A 20,422-nucleotide genomic window follows, 5' to 3' on the forward strand; every position below is an offset into this window, starting at 1 on the left:
AAATGAAATGAAGGCAGCATAAATAACAACACAATATGCGGGCTCCTATTGTCAGCAAGCTAATTTAATAGCTCTACATTCTATTAAATCATATCTGTGCATCAATCAACAAATGTCCCTCCAGACAAACTATAAAACTCCACAAAGTCCATAAAATTCCTCCAGCAAACAGCCTCACCTAGCCTAGCCGCGCTAGACAACCCACGGCAACGAATTTAATTCTCTGCCAGGGTGGGTCTAGTTACCCTCCATAAGGCTCGAGGCTGGATTCTCCTAAAACTGGCCGGAGGAATCACCATGAAGTGTAGAGTCAGAAGGCGGGCGTAACTAAGTGACGACAGAGGCGTGACGATTCTGTCAGAAACAACCGGCGCACAATAAACAGTTATCTTTCGACTCGGCTTTGGCCACAGCCCTTAAAGATTTGAAGCTAAAATTCAACTTGAAAGATAAACAAAGGACGACACTGAAGTGTTTCATTGAGAAGAAAGACGTATTTGGACTTATGCCGACGGGATATGGCAAATCCTTAATATACCAGTTGGCTCCGTGGCTCTGCTGGTTGGGAAGCTAATGGGACTTAGCCACAATCCCCCGGTGCTCTCGGAAACGTCAGCCTATTCGTTGCGTTGATTGGTTGTATACCTACCCAATTGCTGCAGAGGGATTTGATAGACAACCTTTTAGCCCGCCTCCCTCCCTGTCGAGCGGTCCTTGACCCTTGTGCCGTCAGAAACATGGGTGTAGCATGGCTAGGCTAAGCCTCACCAACAGACCACCCACAATCACACTGTGACATTAGTTTGGAAAAACCACCTCCCTTCCAACCTCAACACAAAAAAAATGGAAATTTTCACTTATAGTAAATATTCTATTTTAACAAATGAATACTCATTCATTTTGATTAAAGTCTTCACACAACTTAAAACTATTTCAAACTTCTTATCAGTCAGAAATAAGACTAACAGACTTTTCAGGAAAGAAGTAGTCCAATAATCTGTTTGTGGTTCTTCTGCCCACAGAGCAAAAGCACATGGGCAGGTCGCCAGCAGGTTATAACAGAATGTAATCAATAAACTATTGTGTCACAACACTCTTCTTTCTCTGATTTTAAGTTACCTCCTCATTCTTTACAACTGTTACAAAATTGTTGTGAGTAGGCGTGAAGCAATGCCAATGGTGCATGATTCGACAAGGACTTGTTTCGCAACAAAGATACTTGTGGTTTCTCGGTTTGCTGTAGGGTAGAGGTGAGAGTTCGGTTAACAGTAACCTTTTGTCTGGAAATTTTGCAATGATGGGCACATTGGAAGTAAAATAAGGATGTAAGCAGCAAAGGATATCACAAGCGCATCTTATGTGGACATGAGTCTCTGTTGAATTTTAAAAATAACTCAGAACTTGAATTATTTACTATTGAGGCTTAGGGCAAAAAGCCTTCACTTCCTTGCAGCACCACATACAGCTACATCTGTAGATCAACAAAGTCGTATTTCTCAAAGGATGAATTCCAACATTCAGTTTCAAAAATTTCAAATTCAAAATGCTTTATTGTCATGAATATCAGGTTAACAATAACGTCAAAGCATCAAGGATGGTGTAATTGAAAAAGTGAGAGGTTAGCAAATTAAAAAGTTAAAAAGACAATTACATTACGTTACATCAATTACAGTTATTAAGTAGAAAAAAATAAGAAAATGGGAAGAACAAGAATCTCTTATACAGCTTTTGTCTGATTTAGGTCTAGATAATGTTTAGTGCCTGTAATGATAGATGTTCACATACTGCTACTTTGAAGCATTTAATTGTAACAGCATATATGCAACATATATGCTCTGAATTAATCCCATTTGTTTCACTGTCTGCAGCCATCCACCTTGTACTCGGTTGTAAATGCATCAAAACCAGCACAACCCCTTCTATGGGCAGATTTCTTGCAATCTTCTGGCAATGGCTTTTTCTCAACCCAGGTGTTTGATTCCAACAGATACTGCATCCTGCAAAAAGAAAGGAGGGAGTGAACAGAGGGACACTCAATCACTGTGAAATGTCACCCAATATACTTACGAGCCAGTCGAGTCATTTGTGGTGCCATCTTTGCCCATGATCAGGTACATTTTTCCAGGGTCTAACTGTCCTTTGCACTGAAACCTCTTAACAAACACCCGAATGGAATTCTCACTTACATGCAGATCTCCATCTGGTAGATAGATGGTGGTCATTACATTGATGGAAAGTGTCACTTGCATCAACACAAGCATCGAAGAACAGAATAGAAAAATGCAGTTAAGCAGCAATCCTGTCAGTGCATTCATACCATTGAGAAGATTTTTAAACATGCACTAAGAAATGGGCAAATGTGAAAGTAGTCATCTGGTAGGAAAAATTGTATGTGCAAGTTTATCTATGACAAACTTCTTCTTTTAAATATAGCTTATTTGGTAAATTTACAACTATAAAAGCAGTAATGTAACTGATGCTGCACATTGTTGAACATATACGAAAAAGTATGGGTGAAAATAGTTGAAAAATTGCATGCAGTTGTATGCAAACATGCATAGTTTGCAAGGTGTGCAAGTTAGTATGTGCAGAGGTGTAGATTTTCCCAGATTTTGTTCATTTAACAGTGAGTAAATTAATAACGAGCGGATTAAATTGAGTTAAATTGCTAGTACGCACTCAGGTCTACACAGTTAGTGTTTGGCAGAGTTCAGTTCTCTCATGGCTCTGGGATGGAAGCTGTTTCAGTCTGTTAGTCCGTGATTTGATGAAGCGTCTAGCATCTTGGTAGTGGGTCAGTGTTATACCATCTGCTCAGGCCTGCTCTTAGTTTCCTTACTTGATCTGAGGACATCAACTATTTTCGTTTTGTACAGCTCAAAGTTACTCGTCTCAGAAACACTGAGGACTTCAACGATGTACGCTGCAACACAAGAAAAAGCAACAAAATCCATCTGAGGCTTTCGACTGCAACATCGTGTTACAATGTCAGCATACAAAGGACGGTTTTTGAGACATTCATAGACAAGTAAGAATTTCAGAACATGATTTTGTGTACTGACCGTAGTCTACCGTAGGGAAGAAGCAAGCATGTTGTTCACGGTCATTCTTTGTGACCCTTCCGCGTGTTTGTGATTTGAATGTATGTTGTAGTTTATGACAGGGTCCTGAAGAAAAGATGAACATATGCAGGTTTAATTATTTGCACAAACCTGAAGGACAGAGCATTTCCCAGTACCTGTTCATATTTAACAAATTCAGTTTGTGAAAACACTGTTTTTAAATGTCAGACATGAAGCTTCCCCAAAATCAGGGGCTATGTGCAACAATTCCAGTGAAGCAACATTGTGCAAATGTTTTGTGTCAAATCAGCTTCAAAAATGAGTTGATGTGACATTAACTTGACACGCAGATATGACTGGGTGTGATTCAAATATTTTATAGCTGTTTCAAAACTGTCCAACACCGGCTTCTATTATATGCTGATAAACTTGGTTGAATTTGCAAGTTTTAGTGGGAATTATATTTTTCTTTCATTGCTGCTTCTGGCTGTGATTCAATATTTTAAATGCATATGAATGAGTGATAGAAAGAAATCTACTGAGGCTCTTGTAACGTTAGCATGCCTGTTGCTGTGGACAGTAATAGGCAGTAATAGGTTGGGTTCTAATACCCCTCAAAGGTGAACTTAGAGCCTGGCAGAATGCAATGCACGAGAATCTTGTAACTCCAATTTGTGGCCACAGAGGGTGCTGTTGTCTGCAGAGCAAAGGTGTGCAAAGGTCTACTCCAGTCCCCATGACTTGCATATAGTTATTTTACCAAGTCCATGAGAGAGCACTTGCAGATTTCTCTGCAGATGTCTGTGTGCAGCCCAAAACTTGTATTTGTGCAGTAACTACGCAACAAGGGGAATTAGTAGTAGTGTGTATGTTTTGAATGTGTAGACACACCCTGCTGCACATGTATGGAACAGAGTCCGGCAAGTATATAGTATGACAATGTCAAGTATGCATCTGTTTTGTCTGCAGCTGTTTTTAAGCACAAGGGAGTACAGTCAAGGTTTTATGCTTTCCACATCCACAAGTACACAGGAGTCTACATGATGTAAATGCGTAAAATATGTAGAGATACATACATAGAGAGACTTACAATGCACAGTACAGTCCTAACTATAGCCAACAGCTGCAACCTGCAAAAGTAGTATAATAGCAACAACTACGTGTCTGTGCAGTCTGAGTGTCATCCAGGTTTAAGTTTCTAACTTTTTCTGTGACTGGTGATTTTAAATCCAAGTACATCCAGTTGTCTGACAGCACAAACTGAAAAAAATTGCAATTGTGTATTCAGTTGCATTAAAAAAAAAAACGCACGAGGAAGCTCAACACGTGTTGTGCAGTCACTCAGTGGAGGAACTGCGGTTGTGGCCATTTTGAAATGTCACCGAACATAAAGCACTGCTGCAGTTATGATGATTTTGTCAAACAAAATCCCAAAAATAAAAGAATGATCTGGTCCCATAGACTGTCTGTCCAACTTCTTTACAGACTTTAGCAGTGATTTTGCATTTTTGCAGTTTGCAAACAAAAAGGATGGCAAAGAAGATGAGATTTAGTTGTTCAAGTGTTCCATCATACGCAGAGGTCCTCATAATAACAGCAAAATGACTTGGTTTAAAGTTAAGTAAATGGCTTACTCTCTGCACATTGACACACATCCCCTGAACACAGTTTGGAGATCATCTTGCTTCTTCTTGGGGCAGAGTAGAACACGGTACATTTTCTGTCTGCAAGAGAAGCACAAATTGTCATTAAACAGAGATGCATGCATCCTGATGAAAACTGCAGATAGTGTGAAAAGTAAAAGCTTACTTGGTTCGTAATAATCATAGAACACGGCTGGAGCAGGCTGGAGGAGGCCGACTGGCACTGTTTGTTCAGCGTCAAACTCAATACATTCAGTTCCTTCATAGATCTAGAGACAGAGAAAAAACTCTTTCAGTATTGTGCAATTTTGATGTATCACCTGATTTCATTAGACTTACCTTATTAAAGTAGAGCAGCACTTTTCCATAGGAGACTTCATAATGAGCAACGTATTGTTCTAGCTGCGTTAGCTGTGGAGAGATGGGAATTGAACTTGTGCTGAAGAAATAAAGAAAGTTCTGCTTTACCAACAAAGGTATGATGTAAAGGAATAGAACTGGTAGATGCTTCTGGAAATGTTTTTCTCCAATGTTGGTTCCAGTTTGAGATGTTCCTGATTTTCTCAGTGTCCTGAACATAAGCCCCCTTCAGACATGCACTCCTTTCCATCACTCTGACAGCAACTGAGCATTGTGATCACGTTTTCATAAAAGTCATGACAGCAATTTACTGGGTCAGACCTTTCGTGTTTTCATGTCATTTTCAGCACAGCATAAGTCTTTCCTCGAAATCTATTGAAGACCTGTTGTTGATCTTTTGAACTGATGACTTTACTGGGAGAGTTTCGTGTCTGTTCCAGCTAAGACAAAGTGAAGAGAACTACTAACCTTGTCCAGGTCTTTAATACTAGCCATAAATCCACTGAGTAAAGTGATGTCGGCAATGGCCATTCCTGTAAGATTGCCAATTGGCCTGTGGTCATGAAAACAATGAAAAATAAAAGTCGATCAGGGAATTATTTGTTCTTTTTTTCTTATTAACAAGAAATGTAAAGTGAATGTCACTCAACCAACCTGACGCAGACTTTGTATTTGACAACATTGTCTGATTTTAGGTTGTTATCAAGATCTCTCGTGGTCCGAGTGCGAGCGTCAAACCACTCAATCGCTGATCGTGGCACCCGGGTCCCTTCCTCCTCAGCAGCATCATAATCGCTATAGTAGTTATAATCTGCTAAGATCTTATCTAGAAAGACAGACATTACTGTAACTGTGTAGTCTTTATCAGCGGTTGTGATTGGTTATCCCACAAAAAAGCTCACCAGTGTACTTCACTTTCCCCTCCACTGTGACATTGATAGACATTTCGGGACAATCATCCTTGGGTTCCATTAAATGGTAAGCCTTCTCAACCTGCCAAGGAGATTGGTGATTTACTGTAAATAATGAATTTTGTTCATGATATCCAAAGTGCAGAAGTGAACAAAATTTACTTTAAGTTTGACGTCTCCTTTTCCTTTGAACTGCACTTGAATGTTTTTGCCTGCAAGTTTCTGGGATAAAAGAGAGGAGAGTTTCAAAAATGAGATCAAATATTGACATGTGCGTCTTTAAGTGCATTGATGGGATTAATCTGTGATACCTTCAGGTCTGTTTCCACCTTCTCCTTCCCATTTTCCAGGGCAAGGGTTATAATGCTTTTCCTTTCTGGGACAGAGAACTCTGCTTCAATTTGTACTTCAGGTCTGCCGGGCCTCTTCAGCTCATATTCTGAGAGGGCTTCCAGTGCCATGATGGTATCCTGGATGTGGTAACAGACCATTAGCACCATGCTGAACATCTCTACTCTGAGGCTTAATGTGTAGTGTAAGATCAACCAACAACCAAAGGCAAGAATTCTTTGGGTTTAAGCAATCTAGCATCACCTGTGATGATCTGTAGCCTCCAAAATAGTTTTCTTGGGTGGTTAACCAGCAGGCTATTTTGTCTGCCCACGTAGTATTTCCAAGTTGCACTGCAGCTAGGAGGGCATAGGCTGTCGTCTCTATTGTGATAGAATTGGCCACCTTTTGATTCTGAGGGCTGGGATTCTCTGTCCACAGATAGCAGTCATTCTCCGCTGATAATGAAAAACAAGAATAAGTAAACAAGTTTTTGAACACAGTGATGGTTAGTCATCATCATTAAAGCTACAAATCAATGAGCAGGACAGATTTATGACAATAGTGAGTTGTATCATTGTGTTGTTGATTCTATGGATTTGGTGAAAACCTTTCTCCAGATCATTTTACCCAAAAAGCATTATGTAGCAATAACAGACTCTATCTATATCGCCAAGTTTGGTTAAATAGGATTTACCTTTAGTAGCCTTTGCTTGAAGTTTTGTCCATGCGGGTGAGAGATCTGTTCCTTCTGGCAGGCAAGCTGAGAGGCAATAGGTTGTAATGGCAATAGCATAGGTATGCTTAAGCTCCCCCAGATGTGATTGGAGATACGTTGTCGCTCTTGATATGCTTGCTTCCTGGAAGAGATAAATGGAAAAACAAAAATATTAATCTCAAAACACAGGCAGGTAAACAACGGGCACATACACATGATACAACTGCACATAACAGTGTCTGCAAGTAATAATGTAATGTTGCGAAGTTGCAGCCGATGCAGCTGAAGATGATTTCCCCCTCCATGTGGATCTTTAAAGTTTTTTCTTAATCCACTAATAAGGCATTACAACAGGGCTTTCCAACAATAGACTACCTCTTAATTCATATTTTTTGTACATTCCTCTATTCTATGAACCTGAAAGTGCAAGTTAACTAATAAGGATTACAAGGGTAATTTAGTGTCATGCAGAGACAGCTAATGCTTCTTGCAATTGCATTGACAGTATATAAAATTGTCATAAAAATAGAATTGCAACAATAACAAACCCACCAGCTCCTGTCAAACTGTTCTAAGGCAAAACTAGATGAGTCCTCAGTAGAGGGCAGAACCACTCCCTCTGCTGGCGAAATATGTATCAATTTTGATCATCGTACGTATCTCCCTCCCTACTTGATTTGCTGACCTGTAACTCCACAACTGAGCAGGGGACCTTAGACTGATCTTCAGTGCCAAGTTTGATTATCCTGACTTCAGCGGTTGCAGAGATATCGGACCTGACATAGCCACATACATACATACATACATACATACATACATACATACATACCTACATACATACATACATACATACATACATACATATATACATACATACATACATATATACATACATACATACATACATATATACATACATACATACATACATACATACATACATACTTACCCAGCCAGATACCGCACCGAATGCAACGACGTACCCGTCGGGCGTGGTTAATTAGAGTTTTAAGCTAAAGGTAAATGTAATGCTAATTCTAACATGCCAACGCTACTGTTATTGTTCATCTTATTTTAGCATGTCAGAATGCTATTTAGCACAAAAAACAGCAGACAGTGATGGGAACATGATTAGTTTAGCGAGTATTTCATCATAAACCAAACTTTTGATGAATATTATAATTAAAGTCATTAGGATTCAACATAAATGTCGAAACAAAATTGCATGACAGTTGATACTTGCTGAACATTGCCACACGAGGTTTGCTGGTCAAAACAGTGAAATAGGACAGTAAGTTTTTTTTTATTAATTACTATCATCTTACCACATCACTTTGACCTGCGGCTGGCAGAAATTCCAGGGAGCGGTACAGTGCGATAGTTATGAAAGCAGTCATGGATGCATGTTGGTCTTTTCCTTTCTGCAATAGACACACAGAGACAACACTACATTCAAATCACGGCTTTTCACTTTTTTATATTATTTAATACTGTCATCACATATATGTTCTGATACTATGTTACAATTTTTAATAGATGTTACCAGGACTTCTCTGTGTAATACAGGTGCCGGGTCAGTGAATGACCCATCAGTCTTCTGTACAGAGAGCAAGTATCTGACGGAATGCCAGATTTCTTCCTGTGGTACAATTTTAAGCCTCCGGCCCTGCTGTCCAATAGCTGCTGTCTGACGCTGTGCCACCATCGATAGCACTTTCACTACAAGGGCAGTCACCCTGAGGCCAAGAGAAAGAAAATAAGTGAGATAAGTGAGAGGAAAAGGTTGATTCATAAGTGATGGAAGTAACTACCCAAAAAAGGATAAATAAAGTAATATAAAAGAAACACTTACCAATTACTGGACTGCACTGTACTCCACACACCATAAGACCCATCGTTTTTGTTCTTGTGATAACTTACAATCCTTATATAACCTAGAAAAAAAGTAGTTTATTATGTTTAAACGAAAAAGTCTATAGCCCTGTAGTCTGTAGAATTTTTAGGGCACTCTATAGGGGACACATTTAGACACTTCGCACACACTCAAAAATGACTGTCAGTAAATGCAGTGCGCTATGTAAATAGGGAGTAATTTTAAACATAACCCACTATTGTGCTTCCGCTTCCTGCAGTTCTCTTTATGTGGATGTTCTTTTGCTAGTAACGACTGATACAGTTCCATAGTTACTGTTTGCCTTGTGAACATTTGTTCACAAGTTCCATCTATTTCAATAGTATTTGTTTTGTAATGGTGCCAGCTCCCGCTTCAAGTTAAATTGAGTATTTAATGTCTGTAATGTAAAATTTCCATCGTAGCAGTGTCCTATGCAACATGTGTCTGATATATTCATTCAAACTTGTTCTTCATTTTTAACAGCTTTGGTTGCTCTTGTGATATATAACAGTCACAAACAAAAGCTTCCATACACTTGTTAAGACCATGTACTGTACGTCATGCAGTCTTGAGTTTCAAATGACTCCTGTCATCTTCAATTTTTCTATGATGGAATCATTGAAACACGTGTCCTTGTCAATAAAAAACAATAATCCATTTTGTTTCTTTCATTGATGTAGTGTTTTGGAAATATGACAAAATCTGCTCGGTCAAAAATATACACACACCAGATTGAATTGTCATTTCAGTGATGTAGAAAGCGATATGAATCTTCTTTTTTAGAATCATGGCCTCTTAACTTCACATGGGTGATTATAATTGACTACAGATGGTGATTCATGAGGCTATTTAATTAGGACTCTACCTCAATGCTACAGTGGGAAAGTCTGAGTAAGTCAGCAAATGATCTGAAAAAGCAAAAATCATTGATGTGAAGATGTCAAGAGCATCACCTGGAGCCATTTCAAAGTAGCTACATAATGTCCAAAAACAAGCTGAGGTTAATTGGTGTTTCTAAATTGTCCATAGGTGTGAATGTGAGTATGCTTGTTTGTCTGTATATGTAGCGATAGACTGGTGACCTGTTCATGGTGTCCCCTGCCTTCACCCAAAGTCAACTGGGATAGCCTCCAGCCCAGGATTAAGCAGTGTATAGACAGTGGATGGATGGATGGATGGATGGATGGATGGATGGATGGATATATCATTAACTATTTTTATTTAGCTTATGTTTTAGGGTGTATGTGGAAACTTTGCCAGGATGGCTTTGCTAGTGGAATGGAATCAAAAGGTCTGCCAAAGCATAAAAAACAAGAACTGTAAACACAATCATCACACAATTAAGATGCAATTAACTGTGTGGTGTTTTCCTACCGTGCTCAACATGATCAAGAACCTCATCTCTTTTACCAGGAGGCAGGTCAATCCACTGATCGCTCAGGTCAAGGTAACGGAGGGCTAAAGCTGTAGGGGCCAGACCTTTCATTGTTTGTTCTAAGCATCCATTCGGTAACCTGGTCAGCTGAGCAACCTTCTCAGGAGATAGAAGGTTCCTCGCATATGAATTGCCAAATCCGTCCCCTGTCAGGTGAGAACACTGAAAATGTAAGACATCCATCATTTACAAAGGAGTATGAGATGTGTTTCTGTGTGTAACAGCACCTCCCACCTTCCACTGAAACAAATATATTGGAGCTGGACTCAGGGACTGTGTCATCTGGTAGACTTCCATCAATAATAATAGTGTTTGTGCTCCTCCCTACCATGACAGAGAAAAATGCTGAAGAATAAACACAATTACAAGAGTCAAAACAGGTATCACTGAGAAATACTAAAACAGCTTACCATCTAATTTAATCAGTTTGGTTTTTCCTACTCTCTGTTCCATTCCTTCCGTCTACAACATAAGATAATAGAGAACCAAATTACTGTGTGTTCCTTGGCTTTCTTGCATCTGTTTTGCAGATAGATAAAATAATGCCTTTTGTCACTCACCAGTACATTCAGGTTCTTTTCAATTGCATCAATTCCCAAATCCTCCTCCATATCATACAGACGTATTTTGATGGGTATCGAGCCGGTTACCATGGGGACAGCAGAGAAAGTGACAAACTGAGAGGACTGTTTCGCCACTGTAATGTTAACAAAAGAGGTCGTGGTGGCTGACCCGGGGGAGCAAAGCCCTTCAGTTTGTGCCATATGAACAGCCACCTATACACACATGGAGGAAACACAACAGTAAGAATTCATGTGTTTTGCACAGTCGGTTGTTGCTATTTTCAGTGCCACTTAATATTAAGTTCTATCTACCTGCAGTGGCGTATCGCCATAGTTGTAAATGACAGGTGAAACAGCCAGTTGCTCATATCTTCTGACTGAGTAAGGCAGTCTCAGAGAGACAAATGTCTTCTTAAATGCTCTGACCTCATATGGCTTAACTACACAGAAACCTGAGGGTAACCCAGAATGGCATGCAGTTATTAATAAGACACTCTTGATTCAAATATCAAAGATGCATTTGTGAAGTGGCCAGCAAATCTCACCAGAAGCTGAAGATAAAGTGATGACCTGAAACTCCCATGTAGTGATGGAATCCGGTAGCGTGTAAGAATACCTAAGAGAGTTTTCAATTAATATAAAGTGATTTTTTTGATCAAATTAATCTTACAAATGTTATTTATTATGTATTTATAGTTAATACCGGAGATGTAAAGTAACCAGCTGAATTTAAACATAACAGTGTAAAAATGTGAAATAATAGAAGCAAGATGCATTGACAAATGTACTGCGCGTTAATATGACTCTTGGGAATTGTATCACACTGGAAAAGAAAGAAACTAGAAAATTCACTCTCCACATCTTACCTTCCTTTGCCATTTACATTAAATTCTGTGAATGCAAAGCTTTCAGGGAAATATCGTCGAATGTACTGAGGTTCCAAGAGGAACTGTTCAATTTCCGCAGCAGTTGCAACTAGAAATAAATAAAAGGGAAAAAGTTTCTGTGGTAACTTGAATATTAAAGCCACAAATGCTATTCAGGGAAATGTGTAAAGTGTTCATCTCACTTCTGCCCATTCCTTTCTGTGAGTCTTCTAGCATCTTTTTTTGTCTCAGACGCTCTGCTTCAACGCAGCATTTTAGAAATGCATCAGCACAAGTCTGATTGGACTTCACCAGGAGAATCCTTCTCACTCTTTCCTGACATGTTCGTCTCATGGGGATGAGAGAAAGCCCTTGAGCACAGCATTCTTTCACATCCGCATCTGGGTAGTCTGATTCTGAAAATGATAAAAAGAAGTTGATAAAAAAAACATTCAGTTTATTGGCATCATTTCACAAGAAGAATCTCAATTTTGTAATGGCACAATGTTCTTACTTAAAGCCAGCATTTCTTGTTGAAGGTCCACATCACGTCTTTGTCGAGAAGCTTGCGAGTTACAGCCAAAATCTGCAAAAGAGGGGAAAAAAAATGTTAGTATTATATGATTACTAGTGACAATAAAATTATTTTAGAGGTAGGGAATTTCTTTCTTTTGCTTTGTCCTCACAGCTAGACATGAACAGTTTCAGTTTAAAATGATTCAAAGGACATAACACAAGATTAAATGAAAAAATAAAAGTTTTGTCATACTCTTTCTAAACATTGTCTTGTATCTGGATACAGCAGACAGGCCGGCATCAACTAGCACTGATTCTCTGTCAGATCCTCCATTGTACGAACAACCAAGGTCAGCTGACCCCATAGCGGAAAACACCTGCAAAGTGAGAACAAAAGTTTGGACTCACTATTTGTATTATTTATAATCTATACAGAACATTGATTTATTAAAGAATACAAGCATGAAAGGAGTGTGTAAAACTGTAACCTGTTGGGGTGTGAGTTTATTGTCGGCATTGAGGGCGTAGATGGCCTTATCCACAGCCAGCAAAGCCACTCTGGCATTCTGACCATGGAGATTAAATTCCAGCTCAGCAAGTTTTCCAGGTTGAAATGTTTTCGTTTGTTCAACCTAAATTAAAGTTAAGATATTAGAGGCCTTTTTTGTCCAACGTCGGAATTAATTCAATTGATACATTACAAATCAAAACAAATCTAAATACGCAGGCTTCCATTGCAGTGCTAACCCCTGACCCTCTAACTCTAATCGTAACCCTAACCCCAACATAAAGTCAAGTTATAGCCTTACAAGCAATTCAAAAAGTACTCTACTTCTAAAGAATCTATTAATTCAAGCAAACACACAATCAGCAGAGTTAAAGTTCTGTTTTTTTAACTCAGCCCAGGCTGCATTCCTGTCTGCTCTGTTTACTCACCTTGACCTTTATCTCACATTCTTCCCTGACATCGACCCAAATCGAGTCAGCAATGATGGCACCACTGGTGCTGTGATAGTAGCCAATCAGACGGAAAGATGGAACCATAGCTTGAGTAATCAGCAGTTTTTGTTGGGCTGATATACCGAGTCTGAGAGAGCCCCCTTCGATTATGATCCCACGACTTAAGACCTGCAATATGGACAATTCAACATTTGTTATCATGATAAAATGTTGCTCTTTATTCTCAAAACATGATGCGCTGTATTCAGTTCTATATTCCTCACCATGTAGTATATATAGCCAGTTCTTGGGCTGTTGATGGCGTTGTATGTTACCGTGAGTATGTCATTCACAGAGTACTTCTTGCTGGTGAAAGTCATGTAAAGAAAGCTGTTACTTGGAGATGAAGCAGCTTGAATTATCTTCCTCTGTGTCAGGCCATCTGCAGACACCTATTGGAGCCAGAGGTGGAAACAGTTAGACCAAAGCAAACCTTATGAAACCTTTAACTGAGTTTATGGATACTAACATCAACTGTAATCGCAGCTGCTCTTTCAGTATTGAAGGTGGAAAACACTGTCCCGTCCTGATCAGTGGTGCCCTGCCAAGATTCCTGAGTGGATGCTTCCTTAGCAATAGTTACAGGAACTCCAGCTGCTGGGGAGCCATCTGGGTGACGCATGAGTACCTAGAAAAGCAAATAAAAAAACCAAACCTCCACAGTATTTTACTAAATATCATCACGGTAATGTCAATAAATATGAACCCGTTTGTTAGTTTTACACATACCACAACATCCACTGGGTATCCCGGGAAAAAAACAGAGCGAGTTCGTGAAAGATCTATTGTGTATTTGTGGGTGATGATAGGAAGGTTAACTTCTGCCTCTTGGATTTCACCACCTAGATCAAAAAAGAGTAATGATGCACACAGTTGTAGCAGCCAAAATGAAAGATCACCAGAATATTTCTCGTCTTTTCTATTCTTCTTCAACTCTCACAAATTGAGAATGGATGATGCAATGTGAAGTTTTATGGGAAAAGTGTTGAAACCAGGCAGTTTGACTCATGCTGTACACAGTCTGTTTGAAAAGAAGAAGAGTCTAAGAAGAGTCTTATTGTCATACATCACATAATAGACCGTAAGAGTTGTAAAATAAAATTATCAAGCTGAAATTAAGGCCCACAATCCTTTATATCATAGAATTATATGCCAAACTCCAGATTTTTTTTTTTAACATTGAGCTACACACGTGGACAAAATTGTTGGTACCCCTCAGTTAAAGAAGGAAAAACCCACAATTCTCACTGAAATCACTTGAAACTCACAAAGTAACAATAAATAAAAATTTATTGAAAATTAAATAATCAAAATCAGCCATCACTTTTGAATTGTTGATTAACATAATTATTTAAAAAAACAAACTAATGAAATAGGGCTGGACAAAAATGATGGTACCCATAACTTAATATTTTGTTGCACAACCTTTTGAGGCAATCACTGCAATTAAACGATTTCTGTATTTGTCAATGAGCGTTCTGCAGCTGTCAACAGGTATTTTGGCCCACTCCTCATGAGCAAACAGCTCCAGTTGTCTCAGGTTTGATGGGTGTCTTCTCCAAATGGCATGTTTCAGCTCCTTCCACATATGTTCAGTGGGATTCAGATCTGGGCTCATAGAAGGCCACTTTAGAATAGTCCAACGCTTTTCTCTCAGCCATTCTTGGGTGTTTTTGGCTGTGTGTTTTGGATCGTTGTCCTGTTGGAAGACCCATGACCTGCGACTGAGACCAAGCTTTCTGACACTAGGCAGCACATTTCTCTCCAGAATGCCTTGATAGTCTTTAGATTTCATCGTACCTTGCACACTTTCAAGACACCCTGTGCCAGATGCAGCAAAGCAGCCCCAAAACATTACTGAGCCTCCTCCATGTTTCACCGTAGGGACAGTGTTCTTTTCTTCGTATGCTTGGTTTTTGAGTCTATGAACATAGAGTTGATGTGCCTTACCAAAAAGCTCCAGTTTGGTCTCATCTGTCCAAAGGACATTCTCCCAGAAGCTTTGTGGCTTGTCAACATGCATTTTTGCAAATTCCAGTCTGGCTTTTTTATGAGTTTTTTCAGCAGTGGTGTCCTCCTTGGTCGTCTCCCATGAAGTCCACTTTGGCTCAAACAACGACGAATGGTGCGATCTGACACTGATGTACCTTGGCCTTGGAGTTCACCTTTAATTTCTTTGGAGGTTGCTCTGGGCTCTTTGGATACAATTCCAACGATCCGTCTCTTCAATTTGTCATCAATTTTCCTCTTGCGGCCACGTCCAGGGAGGTTGGCTACTGTCCCGTGGGTCTTGAACTTCTGAATAATATGCGCCACTGTTGTCACAGGAACTTCAAGCTGTTTAGAGATGGTCTTATAGCCTTTACCTTTAAGATGTTTGTCTATAATTTTTTTTCTGATGTCCTGGGACAATTCTCTCCTTCGCTTTCTGTTGTCCATGTTCAGTGTGGTACACACCTTTTCACCAAACAGCAGGGTGACTACTTGTCTCCCTTTAAATAGGCAGACTGACTGATTATGAGTTTGGAAACACCTGTGATGTCAATTAAATGACACACCTGAGTTAATCATGCCACTCTGGTCAAATAGTTTTCAATCTTTTATAGAGGTACCATCATTTTTGTCCAGGCCTGTTTCATTAGTTTGTTTTTTTAAATAATTATGTTAGTCAACAATTCAAAAGTAATGGCTGTTTTTGATTATTTAATTTTCAATAAATTTTTATTTATTGTTACTTTTGTGAGTTTCAAGTGTTTTCAGTGAGAATTGTGGGTTTTTCCTTCTTTAACTGAGGGGTACCAACAATTTTGTCCACGTGTGTATGTTGATATACATCGTTGTAGGAATATTCTGTTATATTATGTTTGTAGTCACAATATGGTACTTTATGGGATTTTTGTGTATAACACATTTCTATAGAAGATTTAATAGTGCTTTGTTTCTTAAAAGTTTATGAAGATTTTCTGCTTTTTCACTGCTCTTACACTCTATCGTGAAAATTATGACAATAAAATCCTTGAAGTTTAGAAGAAATACTGCACATTGAAATCAAACGGCTAGGTTTCTACAACATTTCTCATTCATTGTGATTTTGCAGCATCTATAGTGTCTGAAAGTAAAAGAAATGAGCTGTCTGACCATCTAATACCAAAGTTTGCTAAATTATATGTTACTGTGCAGAGCACATACTGCTATACAAAAGCCCATCTTTTACACATATAACCAAATATTATATCGATATAGCACAGTAAGTTAAAAACAAGGTTTTTTTTGTCGTTTTCTCAAAAAAGAAGAAAATATTTCAGTTAAATATTAACCAATATGAATTCAGGTTTTGTCCCTCCTGGTGGTTTTATGACTTCAACAATAGTTTACAGAGCGACAGTGTGTCCTTTACTTTGAATGTTGGTGACAAACACTCCCACGTAGAGTTGTTCTCCATTTTTCTGCATGTCAGCGAGCGATTTGTTTCGAAGTTTTGAATTTATATCCTCTACCTGAAGAGAAACTGTTGCAGTCCCATCCTGGATCTACAACAAATGGCATGAATTATTGGTTTTCAAAATAAATAAATAAATAATATGTAATATACACCCCCTGTCAAAAGTTTTAGGACACTTTCTCATTCAAATAAATTAGAACCTGTCCTAAACCTTTTGACAGATGGTGTATAAGCACTGTGTTGCCACAGTGTGAAGTGAGCTTTACTACAAGTTTTGGATATTTAACGTGTTTCGTACCGAACCAGCCACCTCCAGTCCCTTGATGATATCAGGCACCATTTTTTCACCACTGGCTGTACGTTTTGTAATGACTCCAAATTGACAGTGGTAAGCCCCCTTGACTATCTCACCATGTGAATACCTAGAGAAAACAATTGTAACTGCTGAAGTGAGGCAGAGAGACAGCCTACAAATGTAAGGCTAGTGTCTGAGACAAACAATCCAAAGACAAGCTTGCAATATTATCCCAGTGGTAACTGTATATTTCAAACGCTGTGGACAAAACATTGAGCTTTATCATCCATAATGAGTTTATGTTCTCAATTGCTAGTTTTGAGTCTCTTTCAATACAACTTAGGCTTCATTTAGTAAAATATGGTTTCTCTTTTTGCAAAATTGTCAATAAAGGATATGCTTGAGGGCGTGGTTGCATCATTTGTGCATGTGTAGCGTCCTCAATCAGGTCTATACCTCCCTCGTCATGTCCAAGACAGACAGAATTGAATCTCAATGGGTGACATTATGGAGACTATGCTCATCTTGTATACTCAGTCTATGATTAATGGTGACTCTAACTACTGGGTATGATTTGAAAAGTGGTAATCTCCAATTGGGGTTACCCATTTCCATTGGTACTTTTCACTGACTAGGAGACAATCCCAGAAGGTCTTAGGCCAAAATCAGCTTACCACTCTGCCTTCCACCATGGCTGGGGCTTGGACTTAGCTTAGGATATTTTGGTTAAATGCGCTGGTTAGGTTTAGTGTCATAACATTAACATTTCAGAGAAAGCCTGTTCATATCCACAGGGAAATAGTCTACAGGAACACAAAGCTTGGCTTTATGCTCCTATGAATATACAAGTAGCTAATGCTAACTGCTAACATATTAGCACATTAGCATAACCATTCACCATACAATTTTGTTAGCAGTAGTTCATGGTGTATATAAAAAAAAGACTTCGCAACCTATTACCTTGCGTTTTTAGTTCTCCTGATCAATGCAGCTTTAAGAGGAAAGTTGAGCAGCAGAGTATTCGTAAATTCACTAACACTTACCTTGCTGAGATGGTGAAGTTAACTTTATCATCATCCAGTAAAATGTAGCGCTGCTTCGTTATGATATCTACATCAAAACTTGGCAAAACTAGGGTGTGAAACAGTTAAGATGTTATTTTAGAATTTTACAAAATATAACAAAAAATACCTCTGGAATATGCTGTAGCTTTAAATCAGATCAAAGCTTACCAAATTTTTGGATTTTGAACTCTCGGGAAGCGACATTTTCTTCATTGCCTTCATAGTGTGCTGTAATTTTCCATGTACCCATCCTTTACAAACAAGGCATATGTGTCAGAGTTGCTTGGGAAGTTATGTTAGGCACAGTTTATTGCAAATCTGTTTTTAGCATACTTGGAGACACTCGGTATGGGGAATGAGCCATGGAATATTCCCCCTTTTGCAGTCCTAAGAGACTTCATTACTCTGTTTCCAACAGCATTCTGTCATAAAATGATGAAAGCATGAATCACGATATGAAAATCATTTTGTAAATTTTTTAATAACCTATTTGTTTCCTAAAGACAATGTATGTACTCACAACCACTGATATCTGAAACACTGCCTCATGAGGCCTCATTGTGTGGTCAAGCGTGAATACCCGGTAGCTCACTAAAAGAGAGAAAATCAGCATGAAATGGCTTTTTAAATATGCACAGTTAACAGGGTAGTAATATTTTGCATTGTTTTACATTTTTGTTTACTCACCTTTCTGTGATGGGTTATAGATCGGCTGGTTAGTCTGAATGAAGATATATCCCTTATGTTTTGATACCAGGACCCTGGTTGCCTTTCTGGGTGTGAGGGTGGTGCTTTCTGCCACCAGCAAAAGATATGGACGGACATCAGCACGGTGTGGAATCTTTGACCATTTTTCCCTGTTTATCTGATGAGATGCAAACCAGAAGTTTGGATTAAGGACGCTGCAGTTGCATCAAAATCTTCTGCTTTTCGAGTGAAGTTTGTCATACCATGAGCTCAACTGTTTTGATCTCCCCTTCATCAGTACAGAGAACCGTTTTTCTCTCAGACACAACAGTACTAGTACTTTCATGCTCCAGGTGCAGAGTAACAAGATTATTGAGATGAGGTCGTCCCATCTGGACAAACACTTTCTCGTTAACACCCAAGTGAAACACATTCGGGGCGGAGATGAAGAAACTGCACGTAAAGGTGAGACGGGAATCATACAGCATCTGCAACACTGCACATCTCTTGTCTCAATGTATGACAAAAAAAATAGCACAGTTGTTATTAAGTTACATTATAACGAATATATTTATAGCTTACTTAATTTAGTTTGATATGAAATCTTAATAGACAAAATGCATATTTATCCCTGTGTGCATTAACTATAAATAAGCATGCATTTACTACAGCACTACAAGCAGTTATTCCTGCATTTACCTGTCTCCTGCTGATTGATCCAGGGTCAAGATCAAGAGCAGGATTAAAAAAATGTGGTTCCCCATTGTGCAGCTTCTGTGTCCTTACCTGCTCTGACACAGGCTTTGGATAAACTGATCTTGTACTGAATGTGTCTGTTTCAGTTTCATAATGTGTAACTATCCCCTCATTGGTTACTGCAGATTTGCCAAATTTCCCCAAAGCCATGTGATTTACAAGAAATCTGGTGTTTTTCTATTTGATTTGGAAGGAGTCCTGCAGAAAGTAAACAAACAGCAATGACTTACTTGCAAATTACAGCTTAACTTTATCTGCATTCAAACTAATTCTTCACTTTTGTCGGTCCTGCTTTTAATAAATATCATTAAAACTTACTGAAGCTGCCTTTTTAGCATATAATAAAGTCTAAAGCTCTGTTCACTTGTGATGTAATCCTTATCTTGGGTCCTTTCATAAGCGACCTAATTGTGTACTGAATCAGATTTAAAAAGCCACCAAACTGTGTGCTAAACCAACACAGTCTGAAACAGTAACGACAAAGAGACAGAGATGATGTCTGAAGCTTTATTTTTCTACATAAATGTAATGACAAAAACACAGTTCACGGGACACGTCATGATATTCAAAATTAGACATACAGATGGCAATTTCAGTTTTTAAACTTATATATACACTACCGTTCAAAAGTTTGGGGTCACTTGGAAATGTTCTTATTTTTGAAAGAAAAGCAGTAACATTAAATGAATCAGAAACACAGTCTAGACATTGTTAATGTGGTAAATGACTATTCTAGCTGGAAACGGCTGATTATTAATGGAATATCTCCATAGGTATACAGAGGAACATTTCCAGCAACCATCACTCCTGTGTTCTAATGCTACATTGTGTTAGCTAATTGTGTTGAAAGGCTAACTGATGATTAGAAAACCTTTGTGCAG

General features: G+C 38.7%; 1 protein-coding gene across 1 annotated transcript; it reads right to left on the reverse strand.

The window, feature by feature from the left end:
- Positions 1 to 1,530: 1,530 nt before the first annotated feature.
- Positions 1,531 to 17,079, reverse strand: c4b (complement 4B (Chido blood group)). Its single transcript, XM_051956503.1, has 25 exons — positions 17,038 to 17,079; positions 13,573 to 13,689; positions 13,235 to 13,426; positions 12,787 to 12,864; positions 10,914 to 11,129; positions 10,764 to 10,815; positions 10,588 to 10,698; positions 10,293 to 10,499; positions 8,877 to 8,958; positions 8,568 to 8,760; positions 8,350 to 8,445; positions 7,004 to 7,166; positions 6,571 to 6,764; positions 6,288 to 6,446; positions 6,139 to 6,198; positions 5,968 to 6,058; positions 5,720 to 5,891; positions 5,534 to 5,618; positions 5,045 to 5,116; positions 4,872 to 4,974; positions 4,697 to 4,786; positions 3,063 to 3,167; positions 2,840 to 2,923; positions 2,068 to 2,200; positions 1,531 to 1,997 (listed from the first exon to the last, which is right to left on the reverse strand). Exons 1-25 carry the CDS (start codon positions 17,077 to 17,079, stop codon positions 1,856 to 1,858), a joined length of 3,039 nt encoding a protein of 1,012 aa, XP_051812463.1. The 3' UTR covers positions 1,531 to 1,855.
- Between the last annotated feature and the right edge of the window lie 3,343 nt (positions 17,080 to 20,422).

The sequence above is a fragment of the Acanthochromis polyacanthus genome, chromosome 12 (assembly GCF_021347895.1).
Source record: "Acanthochromis polyacanthus isolate Apoly-LR-REF ecotype Palm Island chromosome 12, KAUST_Apoly_ChrSc, whole genome shotgun sequence".
In the NCBI taxonomy this organism is placed as follows: Eukaryota; Metazoa; Chordata; class Actinopteri; family Pomacentridae; genus Acanthochromis; species Acanthochromis polyacanthus.

Excerpts from the sequence above, each read along its gene's own strand:
- c4b (XM_051956503.1), bottom strand. The coding sequence starts at position 17,079 with ATGGTGCCTGATATCATCAAGGGACTGGAGGTGGCTGGTTCG. Across the intron at positions 5,619-5,719 it reads AAATACAAAGTCTGCGTCAG|GCCAATTGGCAATCTTACAG; the intron begins GTTGGTTGAGTG and ends TCATGACCACAG. Across the intron at positions 3,168-4,696 it reads TGTGTGTCAATGTGCAGAGA|GACCCTGTCATAAACTACAA; the intron begins GTAAGCCATTTA and ends TCTTTTCTTCAG.